This window comes from Aulostomus chinensis, chromosome 6, assembly GCF_037954235.1.
Source record: "Aulostomus chinensis isolate RoL2024-O1b breed Wild chromosome 6, RoL_Achi_v1.0, whole genome shotgun sequence".
NCBI lineage: Eukaryota > Metazoa > Chordata > Actinopteri > Syngnathiformes > Aulostomidae > Aulostomus > Aulostomus chinensis.
The window spans coordinates 13,184,150-13,202,534 of record NC_141325.1 but is presented as its reverse complement, the minus strand read 5'-3'; the positions used below and the strand labels follow the sequence as shown (position 1 = coordinate 13,202,534).

The following is an 18,385-nucleotide window of genomic DNA, read 5'->3' as shown; positions in this document are numbered from 1 at the left end:
CAGAAAACCTTTATGAAGTTAGAAATGACTTAAACTTAAACACAGAGCAAAACAGACTGAAATATTATTTAACATATTCACACTGTGTTTTGTTCTGTGCTGAGAATATATTAGGTGCAAACTTGGAACTGTGTCTAAACAGGAACTAGAAACCAATCCTGTTCATCATCCTGTACAGTTTTTACCATCTTTGTGCTCCTTCTCACCTGCAGACTGTAGAGAAGCTGCGTCAGGCTCTGAACACTCTCTGCCACCTAGAGAACACCATGTTGTTACTGATGTATATTAATCCACCACACCAATAAACATTTTTTGGCAGCAGGAACTAAAGTGCTAGAACCTTTAAGAGAGTGTCTTTGGTATCCCTTCTTCTCGGCTCAACAGCAAAGCTCCACATGTTGTCCATCCCTGTCAAGTCACTGTCGGACCCAAGAGAGGTGGAGCTCATACTGAGCGTGCTCAGATAGTCTGCTACAGGAACGAGAGAAAAAATAACCACACAAACTGTCTTTAACTGCATGTATTTCAGAGTGTGAACTTTCACACGAGAGAACATTCAAATTGACACTGGTGACTCACGCTCAGAGGGAGACTCCTGGATGCTGCTGCCATGGCTGTTGTAATTGCAGCAGTCGGGTCCTCTGACAGGAGGACTCAGACTGTCATCGCGAGCCTGCAGGAGGCTGATCAGGTTCTCTGCTACAATGCAAGCAAACAAGAGTCAGATTTTTAATTCTAAAACACAATTGTAATTAGATTCTTCATTTATTACAGTACTGATGTACATTACACAGCTCATTCTAAACTTTTTACATCTACGATGGTGATTCCATTAATTACCTATTCAAAGAATTACCTGATATTGAACTCTGCAAAGAAATTAAAGTTTTGATGGTGAACATAACAAAGCTGAAAGGGCAGTGAGGAAATTGCCAATAAAATAACGTCTTTCCATGCCCTCAAGGCACAGAGAAAACATCAAGTCCACCATAACGACTGAAAGCATGTGTGATTACATGACAGACAGGCTTTGAGAAATTGATACATAGTGTTTAACATGAACAAAAAATGAGTGAAAAGGGATGATATATAGGGCGGCACGGAGGTGCATAGAGTGGTACTGGAGCCTCACAGCAAGAAGGTTCCGGGTTCGAGTCCCCGCTCGGGCACGGAATCTGTCTTTGTGGAGTCTGCATGTTCTCCCTGTTCCTGTGTGGGTTCTCTCTGGTACTCCAGCTTCCTCCCACAGTCCAAAGACATCAAGAGGGGACGAGGCTGATTGATACTCTAAATTGACTGTAGGTGTGACTGTGAGTGTGAATGGTTGTCTGTCTCTGTGTGTTGGCCCTGTGGTGGACTGGTGACCTGTCCAGGGTGAACCCTGCCTCTCGCCTGAAAGCTGCTGGGATAGGCTCCAGCCCCCCCACGACCCTTAACACAATAAGTGGAAGAAAATGAGATGGATGGATGGATGGATGGATGGATGGATGGGATGATATATAACATTTCAAAATTAGAATGTCTAAAAACAGTTAAACTTTGGTTACATACTTTGTTAAGTTGTGTAAATAAATTATATCAATTATTTGTAATAATGTCCAAACCCTGAAAAAAAATCAGTCATTGTTTTCAGGTTAACATGAGTTTCATTTAGTAATCATCATGTCAAGAAAAAACTAATATGTCACAAAGTTATACTAGCAATGTTTTACAAAGTCACAATGTAATTGTACTGTGACTGTTTGAAGAATAATAGCACTGAGCAACGCCATGACTGAATTTGCCATATAATGTTTGCTCCATTAGCTGTATGCATAGTGTACTCATGTAATGCTTAATAAGTTAACGCAGGATTAGATAATTTACCTGTGGGGCTTTTCTTTAGAATGCTGTGATATACCTTTACATGGTAACACAAAACCCTTTAATACATAAATTATTTCTTAAGTAGTCATGTCTCACGATCCAGGGCGAATTCTCTTTTTCATGTTATGGTTTGGTTTGTTACTCTTGTAATGAATAGACATCTTGCAAAGTAATTACAAAATGTTTAAACAGTTTCCATTTCAAGTATTTACACGTCAAACCCCAAGCGCAAAACAATGTATAAATTGTTTCAATGGTATTTTTCCAAATTATTTTTTCACTGTGGCCTCACAGCAAGAAGGTTCCGGGTTCGAGTCCCAGCTCGGGCGCGGGATTTTTCTGTGTGGCGTCTCCATGTTCTCCCCATGCCTGCGTGGGTTCTCTGCGGGTACTCTGGCTTCCTCCCACCGTCCAAAGACATGCAATTTGGAGACTAGGCTGATTGATACTCTAAATTGACCGTAGGTATGAATGTGAGTGTGACTGGTTGTTTGTCTCTGTATGTTGGCCCTGCGATGGACAGTCACCTGTCCAGGGTGAACCCCGCCTCTTGCCCGTTGATGCTGGGATAGGCTCCAGCCCCCCCACGACCCTTACTAGTAAGGAATAAGCAGAAGACGACGATGTTGAGGATGGATGGATTTTTTCTCACCTTCTCTGAGTGCCGCTGAGAGCAGTGACGAGGCTGGTCTTGGTGACTCACTGTCAGTGTCTGGTTGAACCAGCAGATGGCGATGTGGTAAAGCTTCCGGAGAGCAGAGGGTTAATTCCGTGAGCTCAGCATACAACTGTAATTTTTCCTCCAAGCCGTTGCAGATGCGCTGGTCCTGACCCAACAATGTCTCTACACCAAACAAACACTGAGATTAGGACTTTATTGACATGTATCACAGGCTTGTTTCATAATTATACATTGAATTATTTTTCAATTAAATCCAGTAACAGATACTTTGTGCTCAACAATGTTTTCATACCTTGAAACTTGGTGATCTTTTGAACTCTCACTTCTGCTGCTCGCCTGGCCTCCTCTGATTCAGCACTTCGCTCCTCCAGCTCCTCCTCCTCAGGACAACTGCCATGTAGATTATTAGGAATAGGTTAGATAATGAGTAACACACACACACACACACACACACACACACACACACACACACATTTCCTTGAACTACTATGCACGGATTGTCACTTTGGGGAGAAGTGCCAAATGCAAACAAGTAAGAAGGAAGTACTGAACCAGGCATACTTTAATATTAAAGGAAAAAAAACACCAAGAAGTAACTTATGAAGGACAACATGCACCGCCATAACAACTTCAATGTGCCTTGGAATAGACTCTAGGAGTCTCTGGAACTCTACTGAAGGGTTGGAGCATCTGATTCATATTATTTTCATATTAATCAAACCATTCAGTGTGACCTATTTGGTTCTGCGTGTAAGCATCTGCATTTGTTATACTTCTGTACTCAATTGACGAGATTTTCCAATGAATTTGTCTTCATTGTATGCATTTATGTGTGCGGGTAGATGACTTGAAACACAAACCTCTCTACAGCTTGTCGAATGTGTCTCATCCAAGCATTCCTCTCCTCCCTGCTGGTGGTGTGAACTTCATACATTTCTGGTCCCACTGAGGAGGCAGAGATGAGGAACATCCCTCTTTCCTCATTGGCTACTTCTCTAACAATGAGTTTCTGCAGCGGAATTACTGGAGGCTTTTGGTCCTGAAACAGTGGATAAAACAAATAAAAAAGTGAGAGAGAATACAATAAACAGCTGGATAAGGTGTCAGATTTTTTTCTTTTCAGGTTGAGGCTTTTACCACTGCTGCAAAAACAAAGCGCTGATCTTTCTCTTGCAGGAAAACCAGAATGTCTGTGAGCAGGAGAGCCAATGTATCTGAAAAGAGAAGAGTGGAGACATATGAACACTGGTTGTTTACCAAACTAAAAATCAAGTGGTGCAGATGCTCTTCTCCATACCTTTTAGACGCCCCGTGGCAGTCTTCCAGTAGACCAGGCCTTTGTGCTGTAGATCTCGATGTTTGCTGTGCAGGTCCTGTTTACGAAACACCTTGCCATTCTTTAGCTTGGCAAAGCTCTTATTCTCCAGCCGGGCTAGCACTTCCTGCAGCTCCTGACACCTCTCATACTTATTTACAGTAAGGTCCACTGCTGCAATGACATCACGGATTTGAGCCAGAGCGCTGGACAACTCTGAGTGTTCTTGACTTCCCTCTGTGAAAGAAGAGATGCCCTTTTATGTTGCACCTCATGATTTTGTTCATAAAAGTGTGAAGAGTTTCATATATTTTCAGTTTTTTCAGGAAACGTTAGAGAAGACTTACCTTGAGTGTAATGTAAAATCCTCTCTAGCAACACTGGATACTTGGTGATGCGCTGAGTGACTAACAGAATGAATTCTGGCACTTCTCTCCGCCGGACTAGTGATTTACTGCTCTGTTGCTGCGAGAAGAATATTAGAACATTAACTTCTTGAAGTGTCAAACATTTTACAAGTCATATTTTTGAACAATGTACAATGTTTTGGAGCAGAACCTTACTTTAACAAAATTTTGGAGTTTCTTGTTCTGTTGCTGAAGCTCTTTGAAGACATTGACAGCTTCTGTGTGATGACTGCAAAACTCTCCATACACCTGCTTCATCTTCTCAGCATTTTCATCTGAGAACTGAGAAAGTGCTTGTAAGGGACTGTGTGTTTACATGATTTGTGTGTGTTTATGTACAGGCATCCATCTTTACCAACCTGCTGAAGCAGAATGTCTCCAATCTGATGGATGAGGTAATTCCTGTGGTTCTCGGGTTGGGCTGAAGCTTGTCGGCGCTCCTGCAACGCTCCAAAGAGGTTCCTGTGGAAGAGTAACAGGGGGTCCAAGCATGGGAAGATCCGGGCAACGCAATCCCAGTCCAGCTGCAGCTCTTCCAGCATGCCTCTTCTGAACACTTCCGACATGACGGTCAAGGTTTGGATGTGGTGCAGCTCTGTCTGCATGAGTTCTATAGAAAAGTGGATTATAGGCACTAAAATATCTGGTGTGAATGTGTGTTAATAATCTAAATCTAAACAAGCCTTTTCTAGCTCACCAATTTAACTAAAAATAAGAGAAACAAGTCTCTTTTGAGATTTTGCATGGTGTATGCAAGCTGTCGGATCCATCTTGGCCAAAGGAATAAAACATGTACTACAATGTCATCATACATTTTGAACTGAATAATTATATTGGTATTACTCATTAGTTTTCTTAAATTATTCTTAGCATGTTTTGTTTTATTTGGCAAATTAATTACACTGAGTGTAGGAGAGGTAGAGAAACACCAGGAATGATTCCTGATATATGTATCATTAACACAATATATTGATATTGACAACTCCTCAGAATTGGGAGAGTGCTGCAGAGCAGAGAGTGCTGCAGACCATCTACCGACTCCAGACATAAAGCGTCGTCTCACCATAAATAACATCCTGACGTTTGATGGTGTGTCTGTCGTGCTGCCTGCAGAACTCTGGACTGACTGCAAGACTCCAGGACTCTGAATCAAGTCCAAGTAGGTCAGCTGACAGGTCACTCATTAAAGGAGCTTCAGCAGCATCTGTAACCATAAAAATAAATCCACTTAACATTAAAATCCCAGTAAACCTTGCAGTCATGAAAGTAGCACATGAATACAGCATTCTCATTAAGTCTTCACCCTGTGAGGTGATTGGTGTTTCCACAGAAGGTGGCATCACTGTGATAGGAGTTCCCTCATCAGACAATAAGCTGTTAGTGCAAATTGTCCCACTGCAATCAGCGTCCACCAGTGTTACATCACTCAGCCGCCTGTATGAAAAACAAAACAAGAGCTTTAATATTGAGTGGTGAGAAGATTTGAAATATGGTTTATTATTGAAAAAAATCTAACATTTGCTTTTAAAGTCATTGTTTGAGACTTTTTTTTTATACAGGGGGTCAAATGCATCCAATGATCATATTTATGTATTGGTCAAACTAACATGGAGTCCTACCTGCAGTCTGTAGTGGTAGACAGACTTTTAGATAGGGGGGCAACTGTTTCTCTCTTTTCTCTGGTCATTGTTGGAAGTGAAGAAGAGGAGGATGTTGAAGGTGAGAAGAAGGAAGCAGGAGAGCTGTCCTTCACAGAGTCTAAAAATTAAACAAATACTGTTACAATCAGTATGATGTGAAGCTGTCAGGAGCTTTAAATAGACATGCAGTTATGACAATCTTGCAGTCATTCTAGTTGATTGTGTAACAATATGACAATTTTGTTGATGCCAAACACACACACGCTTCCATTTAGAAGTATCCTGTCAAAGCATGAGAAAGATTCAACCTCTGTGCTCAAGCACAAACACACACATAAACACAATCTGGTCCTGGTCCCCCACTGAGGCAGATTAAAATTTAACCTTTATACCACAGAAAGTACAACAATGAAAAGGGTAGAGGGGGGAAGAGGATAAATGGCTTACTTAATGTACAGCAGCAGGAGGAGGACAGGTAAAAACTAAATGAATCAAAGACAGAGGGAGGACACTACGGGAGGGGAGCATACACTAATTTCTGACTCACTCTGTGGAAGAGACATGGTCTTGCTTTTCATCAGCACTGCATTCCTCTCCAGCAGCTTCTGAGGAAACATATTTATATTAACATAGACAACTGCATAAGACAGTATGTGGCGAAAGAGGGAAATAAACACCAAGTTATTGTCATTTGCAACAACATGACCAGTTGAGTTAAGCCAGGACAAAACAGTGCTCTCATCAATTTGTAATGCTGATAACATCACATCATTCCAGGAGTTCCTTTGTCACCAAGTACTGGAATTTATTCTTGCTGTTCTATATACTTCCTCCAGTCTATCTGTGTGTCAGTAATGATACATTTATTGTATTTGGCATTCATAACACCACACAGTAGAGTAGGACAAGAGATACAGGGAGACAGAGAATGGGCATGACCTGCAACAGATGTAATCCTGGATGTTGCGGCCACACCACACATGTCACGCTGACAAATTCCAAAAATCCCACCTGAAATTGCAAGGGATTGTGTTCAACTAATTAATTTATGTTATTATTTTATCCCCAATTTTTGTCACCCATTTTTTTTAAACACCCGGTTACAATTTGCTACAAATCCTGGGCACTAGCTATGCCCTACAGACACTTTACAGGGATAGTCTGCCAACCTGGGGAGAGCCCAGAACTGGACTCATGTGTCCTCCTACCTCCTGTACATAACCTGTTAGCAGACTGCTTCTTGTCACAAGACAGGGGGGGCTTTTACTGGTAGGACATAGAGCGTGGGAGGATCACATTATTCCCACCGATTCTTTTCCCCTCTCGTTAGATGCCTTGATTGACAGGAGGAGGTGCGATAGTGAACAGGATTGTTGTATGTTTTTGTGAGGGGTTTCTGTTTTGGAAACCCCTGGGGATATGGGGAGATCATGCCAACTCCACACAGAAAGGCCCTTTTTGTCGAACCTCACCCGAGGTGTGGTCACCGGTGACATGGAGGAGAGGACATGCCACACTGTGCCAACAGCATCCTCTGCAGGAATCAAGCCCAGGACCTTCTAACTGTGAGGTGACAGCACTACCACTGCGCCACCGTACCCCGTATTGTCTTTAATTTATGACAACATGAAATATGTGTCTGGAATTGGCCATCTAGGCTGCACTTTATCTTTATCATCCATCCATCCATCCAGCCATCCATCCATTTTCTTCCGCTTTTTCCTGTTAAGGGTCACGGGGGGCTGGAGCCTATCCCAACGGCTATGGGCGAGAGGCAGGGTTCACCCTGGACAGGTCGCCAATTCCATCACAGGGCCAACACATATAGACAGACAACCGTTCACACTCACAGTCACACCTACGGTCAATTTAGAGTATCAATCAGTCTCGTCCCCTCTTGATGTCTTTGGACTGTGGGAAGAAGCTGGAGTACCAGAGCGAACCCACACAGGAACAGGGAGAACATGGAGACTCCCCACAGAAAGATCCCGTGCCTAAACCGGGACTCAAACCCGGAACCTTCTTGCTGTGAGGCTCCAGTGCCTACCACTGCACCACCGTACCCAGTATTGTCTTTGATTTATGACAACATAAAATATGTGTCTGAAATTTGCCATTTAGGCTCCACTTTATCATTATCATTCTATGCATATTAAATGCAGCTATTAGGGAGTGATGATCAAATATCTTAAACCCCTGGCTGGAACCTGCAGGTGGATGCTGAGGCAATCGTCGATAGGCAGGGGGAGATATGGGAAAATTTTGAAGCTTATGTACAATAGTCTGCCTGACTAGGAGGGTGAGTTTGGTAGATGAGGCATGTTACATGTGTAAGGAAGCGCAGCTCCACTTGACTGCTGGACTAACTAACCATGTTGAATACTGAAAGCATTATTTTACAGCATTTTTAGCTTCAATTAACATTTTAATCAACTTTTGTTGCAATGAATTGTGATAATGATTCTATCAGAAGGAGTGGGATCCAAGTGCATTACAGGAAGGGGGATTTCAAAGTAACCCTCAAGGAGTTACCACTAAAAGGCAATCCCAATGGGAAGGGGAAATAAAACTATATAAAGAAATCATTGCTGCCATGCAGCTGATAACAAGGGAAACTTATGCCAAAGACAACAAATACAGCTGGCTACTGAGAAGGTTGCAGAAAGTCGAACTACTAAATAGAGCTAAGGAGGAAAGGGGCAATCACAACACTTTGAGCAGGGGAAAATAAGGGTTAAGATCACTGGGATGCTTTTTCAAGTTCTGGTGGAGACAATAGAATATAATGGAATGGAATAGAATAGAATAGAACAACATAAAAGCAGAAAAACAGCCAGTAAGAATAGAAAAACTTTAGGACAGGGTCCCATTATACATTAAATGACAATTTATGTATTTATTCATTCAAGTGACTTAAAACTTGCCAGTCACTCTGCTGAGTTAAGAATACTGTCTGCACTTGGGGTAAAGGACTTCAATACATTTCTAATGAGTCCTTCTTCAATGAGTCAGCATAGATTGCTGGATCGCAGGACTTCACATAGCCTTCCCATACCACAGCCTAAACTTGGAGATCAGGCACACCTGCCCCTCATCAGGGATCATCACTCCACACAGCAGACCCTAACCAGTCTGAACAAGATACATGTACCCCTCACACGTTCTTCCAGAGTACTCTGTTTCTGCACTATGTAATTTGAGCTGACCACACACAAAACACCTGCTAGTTTGTATCGTTTGTAGTTCAGGTACGTAGAGCTGAATGAGAAACTATGACAAGGGCAAAAGCGGAGGATGAGGATGTTTATGGACAAAGAAAATAAAAACAGGGAAAAAGAAGATTCTTGCCTACTTTTGAGTCACTTGGTCAGTGTAATGCTGCTTGTTAGCGACTGCATTTAAACACATACACAACTTCTCTGGTTCCTGATCAAATGTAATGACATCAATCAGAAGCATGAATGATGTGAGAGCAGAACTTAAAGTCTTTAACGTTATGTGAAATAATGTTTCAGCGACCTGTGTGTCTGTCAGAATCTGCCAGTTGTCAAATTAGTAGATCATGATGCACTGGCATCCTCTATTTCACCATTTGTTTGGGACAGCAAAATTAAATAATGCTGCTTTAATGGGCTTTATTTACCATCCAAGAGTGATTTTTAGTTCAGAAAGTGATATAATACATGTTTTGTTACTGCATGCCTTCTGGTTCACTTGGAAAGTAATATAAAAAAAATAATCCCAACCACTCCGAGCGGCAAACAACTTGACATGACACTGAAGTATTTAAACTTGAATGACAACAAGAAACACATCATCAAACATCAAAGTAGATCCAGACATGCAATGTTCTGTGAGTCATCGTCAGACGTCTGTAAGGTCTTTAGGAGTGGTTTTCAACCCCAAAATTGAAATGATTAAGTCTTATTGCTAAATGTTTTCTGGTCTAGAGTAGAATGCATGATGTTTACCTTTCCGCAGGCTGCAACTGACTCTCGACAGTTCTTATGGACATTCAGGAAACAGTCTACCGACAAAAGCAGATGAAATCCCAGTTAATTAAATCTGTTAACCCATGATAAACAAAATCTCCACATCTCTGGACTCCAGTGTCCAGATGGCTGTCAGACTGCCCTGCTCCTCACGATCAATACTGACTTTGTCAGAGGAAGAAAACTGACTGCATGTCTTCTGCTAAACAAAACAGTGTGGTAGCACATGCAACAAGATTTACACAAACCCTCAACAGTTGAGCCACAACAGAGCAAATAATGGCAACAGCACTGACAGTATAGTACTTACTCGAACACTGCAACAGGTCTTTCCCAGAAACAGACTTATCGCAGGCCACACAGAGAGAAGGGCCAGACGGAGACATGGGAGCAAACTGGTGTCCATTAGTCGCTACTGACTTTTCCTTTCCCTCCTTCACCTCTTTCCCTTTCACCTGAAAAACATGCAATATTGAAAATCTAGCCTTTATTTTGTGCCATCAAAGTAAAAAAAAACAACACGTCTCTAAGTAGGGTAAAGAGAGAGACATAAAGCAGTCATCGCCTTGCTGTAATACACCTGTTAAAGGGCCTCTGAGTGAGCTTCTGTTTACTTTGTTAAGGTCCACAGGGACACTGCTGTTGTGGTGGTTCATCCTTAGGGGGCATTAGGGGGGATTCCTTTCTGTGTGCGTGAAAGAGGAATGTTTATTTTCTAATCCAATTTTACAAGGAAGTCTAAGAGTTCATGTTTGTTTGTTTGACTGTTCATGTGCATCGTGTATCTGTGGAGACATGTTCTTCAACACAAGCACACATGTTGTTAAGATCGAGCATATACTATGGAATGTGTTTTGGTTCCTCATGCTGCGTTGGGGGTCTGTGTGTTATGTAAGCAGATATTTTCACTGTGTCCCGTTGCTCAGACCTGAGGAGAGGGAATTTTCTCCTTCGCCAAATAAAGGCACCATGCACAGACAACAGCTCCCTGACACAAGAATTTTGACCTGGCCTTTCTGAGAGGTAGTTAACCTTTTACAGAGCTACTTTGGGTGGGAGGCTTTTCAGCTCTGTTTTTTCAATATATACATTTTTCAATCCTGTTTTACACGTGTGGAGGTAAAATCACAAAGGTGGAGTTATATGTTCCACTGGAGCAAAGGAAGATGAGATCACCTTGGTTTTGTTGCGAGTGCTTGACATCCTGTTCTTGAGGAAGCTGAAGGTCCGGCTGACTTTGTACTTCTCGGATTCGACTTTAGATGGGATTATGTATTTATCCCATTCCTCATCCTCAATCCTGTTCCAGTGGGAAAATTTCAGTTGGCACAAAACATCAAATCACTAGCCTGTTGAAAACTGTGGCAGTCAAAGTCAAGATGCAATACATTCGAAGTACTTATGAAGTTAGTGTTGAGTTGAAATATTTAGGACACTGGCATCATGCTGAAAGTTAAAAAAAAAAAAAAAAAAGCCCAGTCTTTCAGGACCCCCGTCTACAGTCTATTACTCCTGACAACATGCTTGGCATGCTTGGAAGTCACTACGGACTCTAGTGGATGCTATTTCTGGAATGACCTTGACAAGATGCAATCAATAATGAGTCAACTATTTACAGCAAGTGAAGCTAGTTCCAAAAGATACTAGGCCAAAAGCAACAATGGCAGAATGTAAAGGAGAAGACATGCAACATCACATCAAACCAATAACGTGACCTGGAAATGAATTTGAGGATTTCAATATAAAGAATCTGTTAATCGGTTAATGGATGGGAGGGACAACGATGTTAGGATGGGTTAAGCCACACATGCATGGTTGTGAGGCTGTTTTGGTGAACACATACTCTTTAAGGAACTCTGTGAGGGTGAGGTGTTGGAGTGATGCGCTGCTGTCTTCCTCTGCTGACTGGGCCCGCTTACGGAAACCCAAAACCCTGCATGGATATAACACACCTCAGAAGCTGTTGTTTGATCTCACAAGGAGATTAAAAATGTTAATAATGTTTGTTATTTATTATTCATGTTTTTTTTCTGGATCTAAGAAAGAGTTAAATGACTACAGGTTTAATAAACCATGTAAAATATTAGCTACATGGCAGCACTGGATCAATATTGTGAGTCTTTTCAGCCTGGAGTTGTAAAAACAAAAGGATTTATGTGATGAAATACAATAATTTAATGTTCTATTATGTTAAGCTAGTGGGCTAAAATGATACATATGTCCTCTGTTAGCAATGCATGAATATTAGCAAAAATGCAGTAGCGCATGATACATTTGTGAGGCAATGAAATTAAACCATGAAATGAATATGCATTGTAGCATGTATGAAAAACAGCAAATGGGAGCATTAAAAGCAGATATTAATCCAGCTAAACAGTTGAAATACATCCACACAAACTCTAAATTCATTATCAGTGATGTGGTCTGAACATGAGCGAGATGATCCTGAGGTCAGGAGTCCAGGAAAGCCATGAGTTTTTTCTGTTTACTTAGGGTTATTTTGAGGTTGCAATCAGAGCATATTCTGGCTCCAGCCTTACAAAAGGAAGTATGTCACATCCTGCCCAGTCAGACCCCAACCACAGGTTTAACACTGAAGACACACAAAACCTCACACATACTGTATACACACATGCAGGCCCATCTGAGCCAATCTCTAACTGCTGGCCAACACTGATGCCTAAAAAGGGTGGAAGTCTGTTTTAACATCTGCACAGTTGGGTAGATCTTTCCTGATTCCATGAGATGACGCACTGGTTTTACCTCTTTTCTCTAGGACTCTCTGTCAGGCTGATTGTGCTCTGCTCTGTAATGTAGAGGAAAAGGGACACATAAAAAAAATTAAGCTGATATAAATATGTCAATAAAGTTTGAAAGTGAATCAACCAAGCGGGAAAACCCCCATCATCCTCAATCAGAATTGAATCAGAAATAAAAACAAGAATCCCTGAAAAGATGTGGATTTGGCGAACCCATGGAGAGAAAGTCCAAACACAGCAAAAGATTTTTGGCTTGATTAAACGGATGACAGTAAAAATTGAAAATCAAAACCAAGAGTGAAACCAACCCAATGTACCCAAACTGAAGCAAAACAGAAACCCCATCTTCCCCTTGAGACAATCAATGAGAAATCTGTGGCAAACATTTTCCAAGGATTCAACATACTTTTAAAACATTCTGACATCTACTTATCTGTCATTACATCATGTAAATGGGTATTGCGGATGACAAGTTTTTATTATTAAGGAAGAGACAACATGGCATCAAGCCTTGGAGAAAGTCTGCTCTCGATCAGCCAGCAATTGAAAATAATAAAGGCTTTACTCGTCATGTGAGACACTGGTTTGTGAATTTCAGAGCACTGTACTCACAACCGCAGATACAGTGCTGCACAGTTTGGGCTACAATGAAAAGTTTTGCATTGTGATGAAAATATTTGGGTTAATCTTTTTCCATTAAACAGGATTTTCAGGCTCACTTCAGTATGACTAAGTCAATTTTTTAATCCAGTTTTCCATTCTGCCAATACACCAGTATTTCAGTAGTAATACCCGTTTAAGTGTGCAGCTCTTGATGATTACCAGATTCCCCATGAGAGCAAATAGAAACATTTTAATGGAAACACCAGCCAACCAGCAGCTTTAGCTTTGTTTCTCTATGTTGGTTGTACTTACTAACTTGATGGAGACGAGAAAGGGATTTAGAGAGAGATAAAGCTTGAAGTAGAGAACGACCACTGCTGCTGAATGCACCATCTACACAGGATAAAGCATGACCTTAATGCTGGGCACTCACTACACACACACACACACACACACACACACACACACACACACACACACACACACACACACACACAAGCCACGGTGCTGTACCATAGCAAGGCTGACACTAAGCACACATACACTTTATAGAGGTTTGGTTTATTTATGACACCTGTCTGGTTCTGCTGTCAGACATGTAGTACTGACTCCATCCAGTTGGGCCCTGAGAACAGAGAGGTCACAGAGCAAAGTGGTCAAAGTTCACTCACCTTCTGCCAGGTCAGTGATGGCCGTGTCTCGGTTTAGCAGTGGGCGTGACGGCTTTGCTTTGGGAGAAGAGTAGGAGTAGGAACGCAGGCGAACCTCAGCTTCCTCTGGGTTCTGGTTGAGAGCAGAAACACATCAGACAGCAGCATGTAAAGGTTCACAAGTTCAATCCTGAGAACAGGACATGTTTAAAGAATGCTGCATGGCTGAGAAATCCACTCAATATGTCTGACCTTTCAGCAACATTGAGCTGTTGACAGTCTGGGCTTAACAAGTTATGCTTGTATGGCAGGATATGTCTTCTGGAGATTTGCTTTGCATTTAGAGAAGGGTGTCTTAAAACCTCATTGTTTTTGTCATCCACTGCACAAACATCTATCACTACCTTAATTTGAATTTAAAGTCAAATATTGTGTGTCCTTAATAATGTTGTATAAAGTACATATTCATATCAACTTTCTGTCTATATCTTATCTATAAAAGATAGCAACATCTGGAGTTTGCAGGATTCTGTATGCATGTAGAAATAGAGACAAAAAAAAATCTAAATATTCCATGCAATAGGTATAATGATGGTGTACCTTGGTGGATTTGTGTGTGCTGTCAGAATGTGTGCGACTGAAGTCTGGAGAAGTGTCGAAAGAGTCTCTCTCCTCTCCTGAACTGGACTGCAGGATTGAGCTCTGCCTTAAAGATGAGCTAGGATAGGAATGTCCCAAAATGTCCTCCTCCCCACTGTCACACTCAAGACTAGGACTGTTGATGAAAAGACATAGGTAGGTTTGTGATTATTATTCAGTTTGTTGAAATACTGGAAAGAGTCTTATCATCACACATAATATTCATTGATAATCACACTTGGTTCAGATTTTTCAAACTGCTCTCGACATCAACCTGTTCTGATATGTTGCTCCTAACTCATCCGAAGCTTAACATGATGTATAAACCCTAAACTACAGCATCATTTTACACAAGTGAGGACAGATGATCTTCCAAATCACCATCCAGGTCAACAGAGGGTTAATGAAGGCAAAGCAATATTGTTTTTATTTCAAGGACGATTCAAAGCAATACCAGTTTTGGAAGTGAAAAATTCTTACATTGATATGTCCACTACCATTTCTTTTATATTAAGTTAATATATAACTGCTATCAGCAAAATGCACATTAGGGGAGTGGTTTTGTAACTGGAGGCACGTCAAAATCATCTTTGTGAGTTCAAATTAATGTTATAAACCAATAATACCAATAATTATGCAAAATGGCCCGATTTAGACTTTTACTTACATGCACATCATTTTAATGTCATGGTAGAGCTGATTTCAACACATTACCGCACTACATAAACAATGCATCTACCAAATTGGTCATTTATTTAAATTTGATCTGAAAACCTTTAATATCAGCCAAAATATATGCCCACACCAATACATCTCTAAAATAATAAAGTCCACTGATATACAGTTCCAAGCTATAATCACTCTTCTGTGTTGATACAGAAGATCCTGCAGCACTGAGGAAACTGGAAGGAATGTAGAGAGAAAACTTCAAGACACAACCAGCTCAATTGTTTTCAGGCTTCCTGTCACTTTCCGCACCTTCAATGACTACAGTCACAAAATGTTGAATAAATATGTGCTCACTTTCCAAGCAGACTACACTTTATGTATTTTTATGGCTTAGTCAAAACAATGCTCTCTGTTCGTCCAAAAGTATAAAAGGAAATAAAGTTGCACAGTCAGTTTTTTGTTTTTCATTTTGTTTGGATAAAGTGAACAAAAACGCTTAAAACAACGAGCAAGACAATCACATTAAGAGAATTACAACTAAATATAAAAGTTCATGCTTAAAAATAGAAGAAGCCAACAGCAGTATTGTCCTACCTCATGCCGCGGCTCGCCACCAGCAAGCTGCATCCCCTGCGATTCAAAGTGGGAGAGATTGGAAGGCAGGGCTGCGTCTGTCGCCTCTGTCCTCCTTCAAACAAACGCAAGGCGGAAGCAAGGGGGGAGGATGGAAAAGATGGGGAGGAAGCAAAGGGAGAGGGGGGAGAAGAGGGAGAAACACGAGGGGACATCTCCCTGTGATTCTCAAGACAGGGGACTTGGTTTCCCTTCTCCAAATTTTGGGTTGGCTGCAGATTCTTGGGGCATTTCCTTGAGCTAGTGGGTGTCATAGAGAAATTTTCCCAGTATGGGCTGCCAGCATGGGGTCTGGAGCTCACCTCCTTCTCCCCTGGTGAATGATATTTAATGTCAACCTCATCCACCTGGAATAGAAAAATAGAGGTATCAACAAGGAAAATTTCAAGTATCATATCCTGTTACCAGATCCTGTAGCAGTACATTTTACATGACCCCACCCACAAAAAGCTATATACAAAACACATCATATATTTTACTTCCACACACAGCATGGAAAGAGAAGATCATGTCTTTACATTTTCAGTCTCACTCACCTGGTCCACCAGCATGGTGTTAGCATACACCCTGTCTTTGCCATGGATCATCGCTGACAGTCGGGCAGCAGCAGCCAGTGTCGGGGACGAGGCCTGGCTCTCCCCTATGGACTGGCTTTTCTCTACAATGAGGAAGGGAGCCGCAGAAAGAGGCAGGATTTTTCAATATTACATTTGGTTTCCACAGCAACACTAAATAACTCCTCACAAACACAGGACGTGACATAGACATCCTGGCCGGTTGATGTCATTCATCAGAAGTAGCAGTCTCTGCATGAGTGTGTGTGTGTTTGACTGAATGGCTCTTTGCACACACACGTGAATGGGTGTGCATGGAGTTGAGACTGGCCATGTTTCTTGCCCCACCCTGCTTTCAATATAGCGGGTGAGTGGAGATAACTCCCGGTGAGCACACAGTAGCATTGAAGGGAACCCTTTCAGCATAGTGGAGCCACTGTGAGCAGAAACTGGCTTTAGCTGTTCAACAGGGGAAAACACTCCTGCTCTCAAAACACACACACACTGGGATGTTGCTTTTTGGAAAACAAAGCTACTCTATAACACTATTTCTTGGAAAGTATTTAAGGGAGAAGTTAGGAGAGGCATTATATACACAAGAAGTTGGAGGGAGAAAGGAGGTTAATAAAAACAATGTGGGCTGATACTGCACAAAAATATGCCTGCAACTAAAAATACTAATAAACAAGAACTAGGACACTAACATTCCATGTTTTAATAAAATTACAGGTTTTTAAATCAGCTTCAAAGAAATGTGTCTATGTAGACTTTGGCGCCCCCTCTGGCCAAAAGCAGGGGTGTTCACTAATATCTGCACCACCACCTCATGCTGTAATGGTCTGCCAGGCTCAGCTGGATAGAGACAGAACCGGATCCAGATCTGATGGTGTCATATCTCCTTGGCAGAGGTATGCACTCTCAGTTTGCAGTACCAAGCACTCTGCACTCAGTTTGGTCTGACTTTAAAGGAAAATTGACCCGAACACAGGCTTGAAACTCTCTATAGAAGTGGGGAATTTTGTAGGTACAGGAATCAGTATTAAACTGGCACAACCACATAATTCATTAAAACTCATAGTTGCTGCTTTTAAGTATGAATAAATTCCAATGACCTAACATTCCCATGTAAAATTAGAATCAGGCATATTTGCAGTTATGGAAAAATCATGACAGCGATGACAAGTGAAAGGAAAAAAACATTATTAAGAAACCATCTAAGTAAGGTAAACTACTTTGAGCCTTCAGAGTGGCTTCAGAGATTGTCTCTACAGCACAGAAAGATTGCATCATCATGAGTTCTGTTGATGGTAGACAGTATTGCCTGACACAAAGGTGGAAAAATCCCGCAAAACTCTTGACTATGGCTAAGATTCGCTGACTGTAAAGGCCATATGATTCACGGTTTCAATAATCACTGAAGTAATCTGTGATCCCTTCTGCTCCATCTAGAAGCATTAGCATTTTTTTTATGTATCCCTACATATTCTGTCAGTTTTCTTTTCATGCTTCAGCAACATAATTATGTTGGTTTAAATAGTTATGTAAAATATAGGCTGTATACAATATGATATGATATACTTTTCAAATAAAAGAGCATGTTGACATTGAATTAAGAAAGGGACATTTAATCAAAACACTGGTCTACTGGTTCTGGCATGAATGAGTATAAAAAATGTAAGTTTTGATATATATCTAATAAAGCAATGAATCTTCTGCCTTTAAGTCCCACGATTATAATAAAACCATTCACTTGATTGGTGCCAAACATGGCATGCTCAGTGCTGGTGCCTCAAGAAAGTGCCCTGCCTAGTTTTAAATATCTTGGATGAGCTGTTGTCATTCCTGGCTGCTGTTCTCAACTACCAGAGAAACCATCACTACCAGAGAAATGTAATATTACTTAAAATCAAGTCCAAAAAAGTAAGTAAGAAGAGACACCCTTGATACCAAAATTCAAAACTCATCATTGCTTTGTA

General features: G+C 41.2%; 1 protein-coding gene across 6 annotated transcripts in view; it reads right to left on the bottom strand.

The window, feature by feature from the left end:
* LOC147260165 (rho guanine nucleotide exchange factor 28-like) overlaps positions 1–18,385 on the bottom strand; it is a 41,270-nt gene that overhangs the window by 2,627 nt on the left and 20,258 nt on the right. For 2 of the 6 annotated variants that reach the window (XM_086206604.1, XM_086206608.1), the window contains 24 exons: positions 16,392–16,513; positions 15,817–16,202; positions 14,515–14,689; positions 13,936–14,047; positions 12,666–12,708; positions 11,746–11,835; positions 11,079–11,202; positions 10,213–10,357; positions 9,882–9,937; positions 6,458–6,515; positions 5,890–6,028; positions 5,574–5,704; positions 5,334–5,474; positions 4,630–4,880; positions 4,427–4,552; positions 4,211–4,328; positions 3,846–4,100; positions 3,686–3,762; positions 3,409–3,587; positions 2,841–2,938; positions 2,519–2,710; positions 580–699; positions 341–471; positions 207–254 (listed from right to left, as the gene is read on the bottom strand). In XM_086206604.1, the coding sequence (XP_086062730.1) occupies positions 207–254; positions 341–471; positions 580–699; positions 2,519–2,710; positions 2,841–2,938; positions 3,409–3,587; positions 3,686–3,762; positions 3,846–4,100; positions 4,211–4,328; positions 4,427–4,552; positions 4,630–4,880; positions 5,334–5,474; positions 5,574–5,704; positions 5,890–6,028; positions 6,458–6,515; positions 9,882–9,937; positions 10,213–10,357; positions 11,079–11,202; positions 11,746–11,835; positions 12,666–12,708; positions 13,936–14,047; positions 14,515–14,689; positions 15,817–16,202; positions 16,392–16,513 (3,317 nt within the window). Of the gene's footprint in view, positions 1–206; positions 255–340; positions 472–579; positions 700–2,518; positions 2,711–2,840; positions 2,939–3,408; positions 3,588–3,685; positions 3,763–3,845; positions 4,101–4,210; positions 4,329–4,426; positions 4,553–4,629; positions 4,881–5,333; positions 5,475–5,573; positions 5,705–5,889; positions 6,029–6,457; positions 6,516–9,881; positions 9,938–10,212; positions 10,358–11,078; positions 11,203–11,745; positions 11,836–12,665; positions 12,709–13,576; positions 13,658–13,935; positions 14,048–14,514; positions 14,690–15,816; positions 16,203–16,391; positions 16,514–18,385 lie in introns of all 6 variants that reach the window. The other 4 variants (XM_086206609.1, XM_086206605.1, XM_086206606.1 and 1 more) reach the window with 4 other exon arrangements.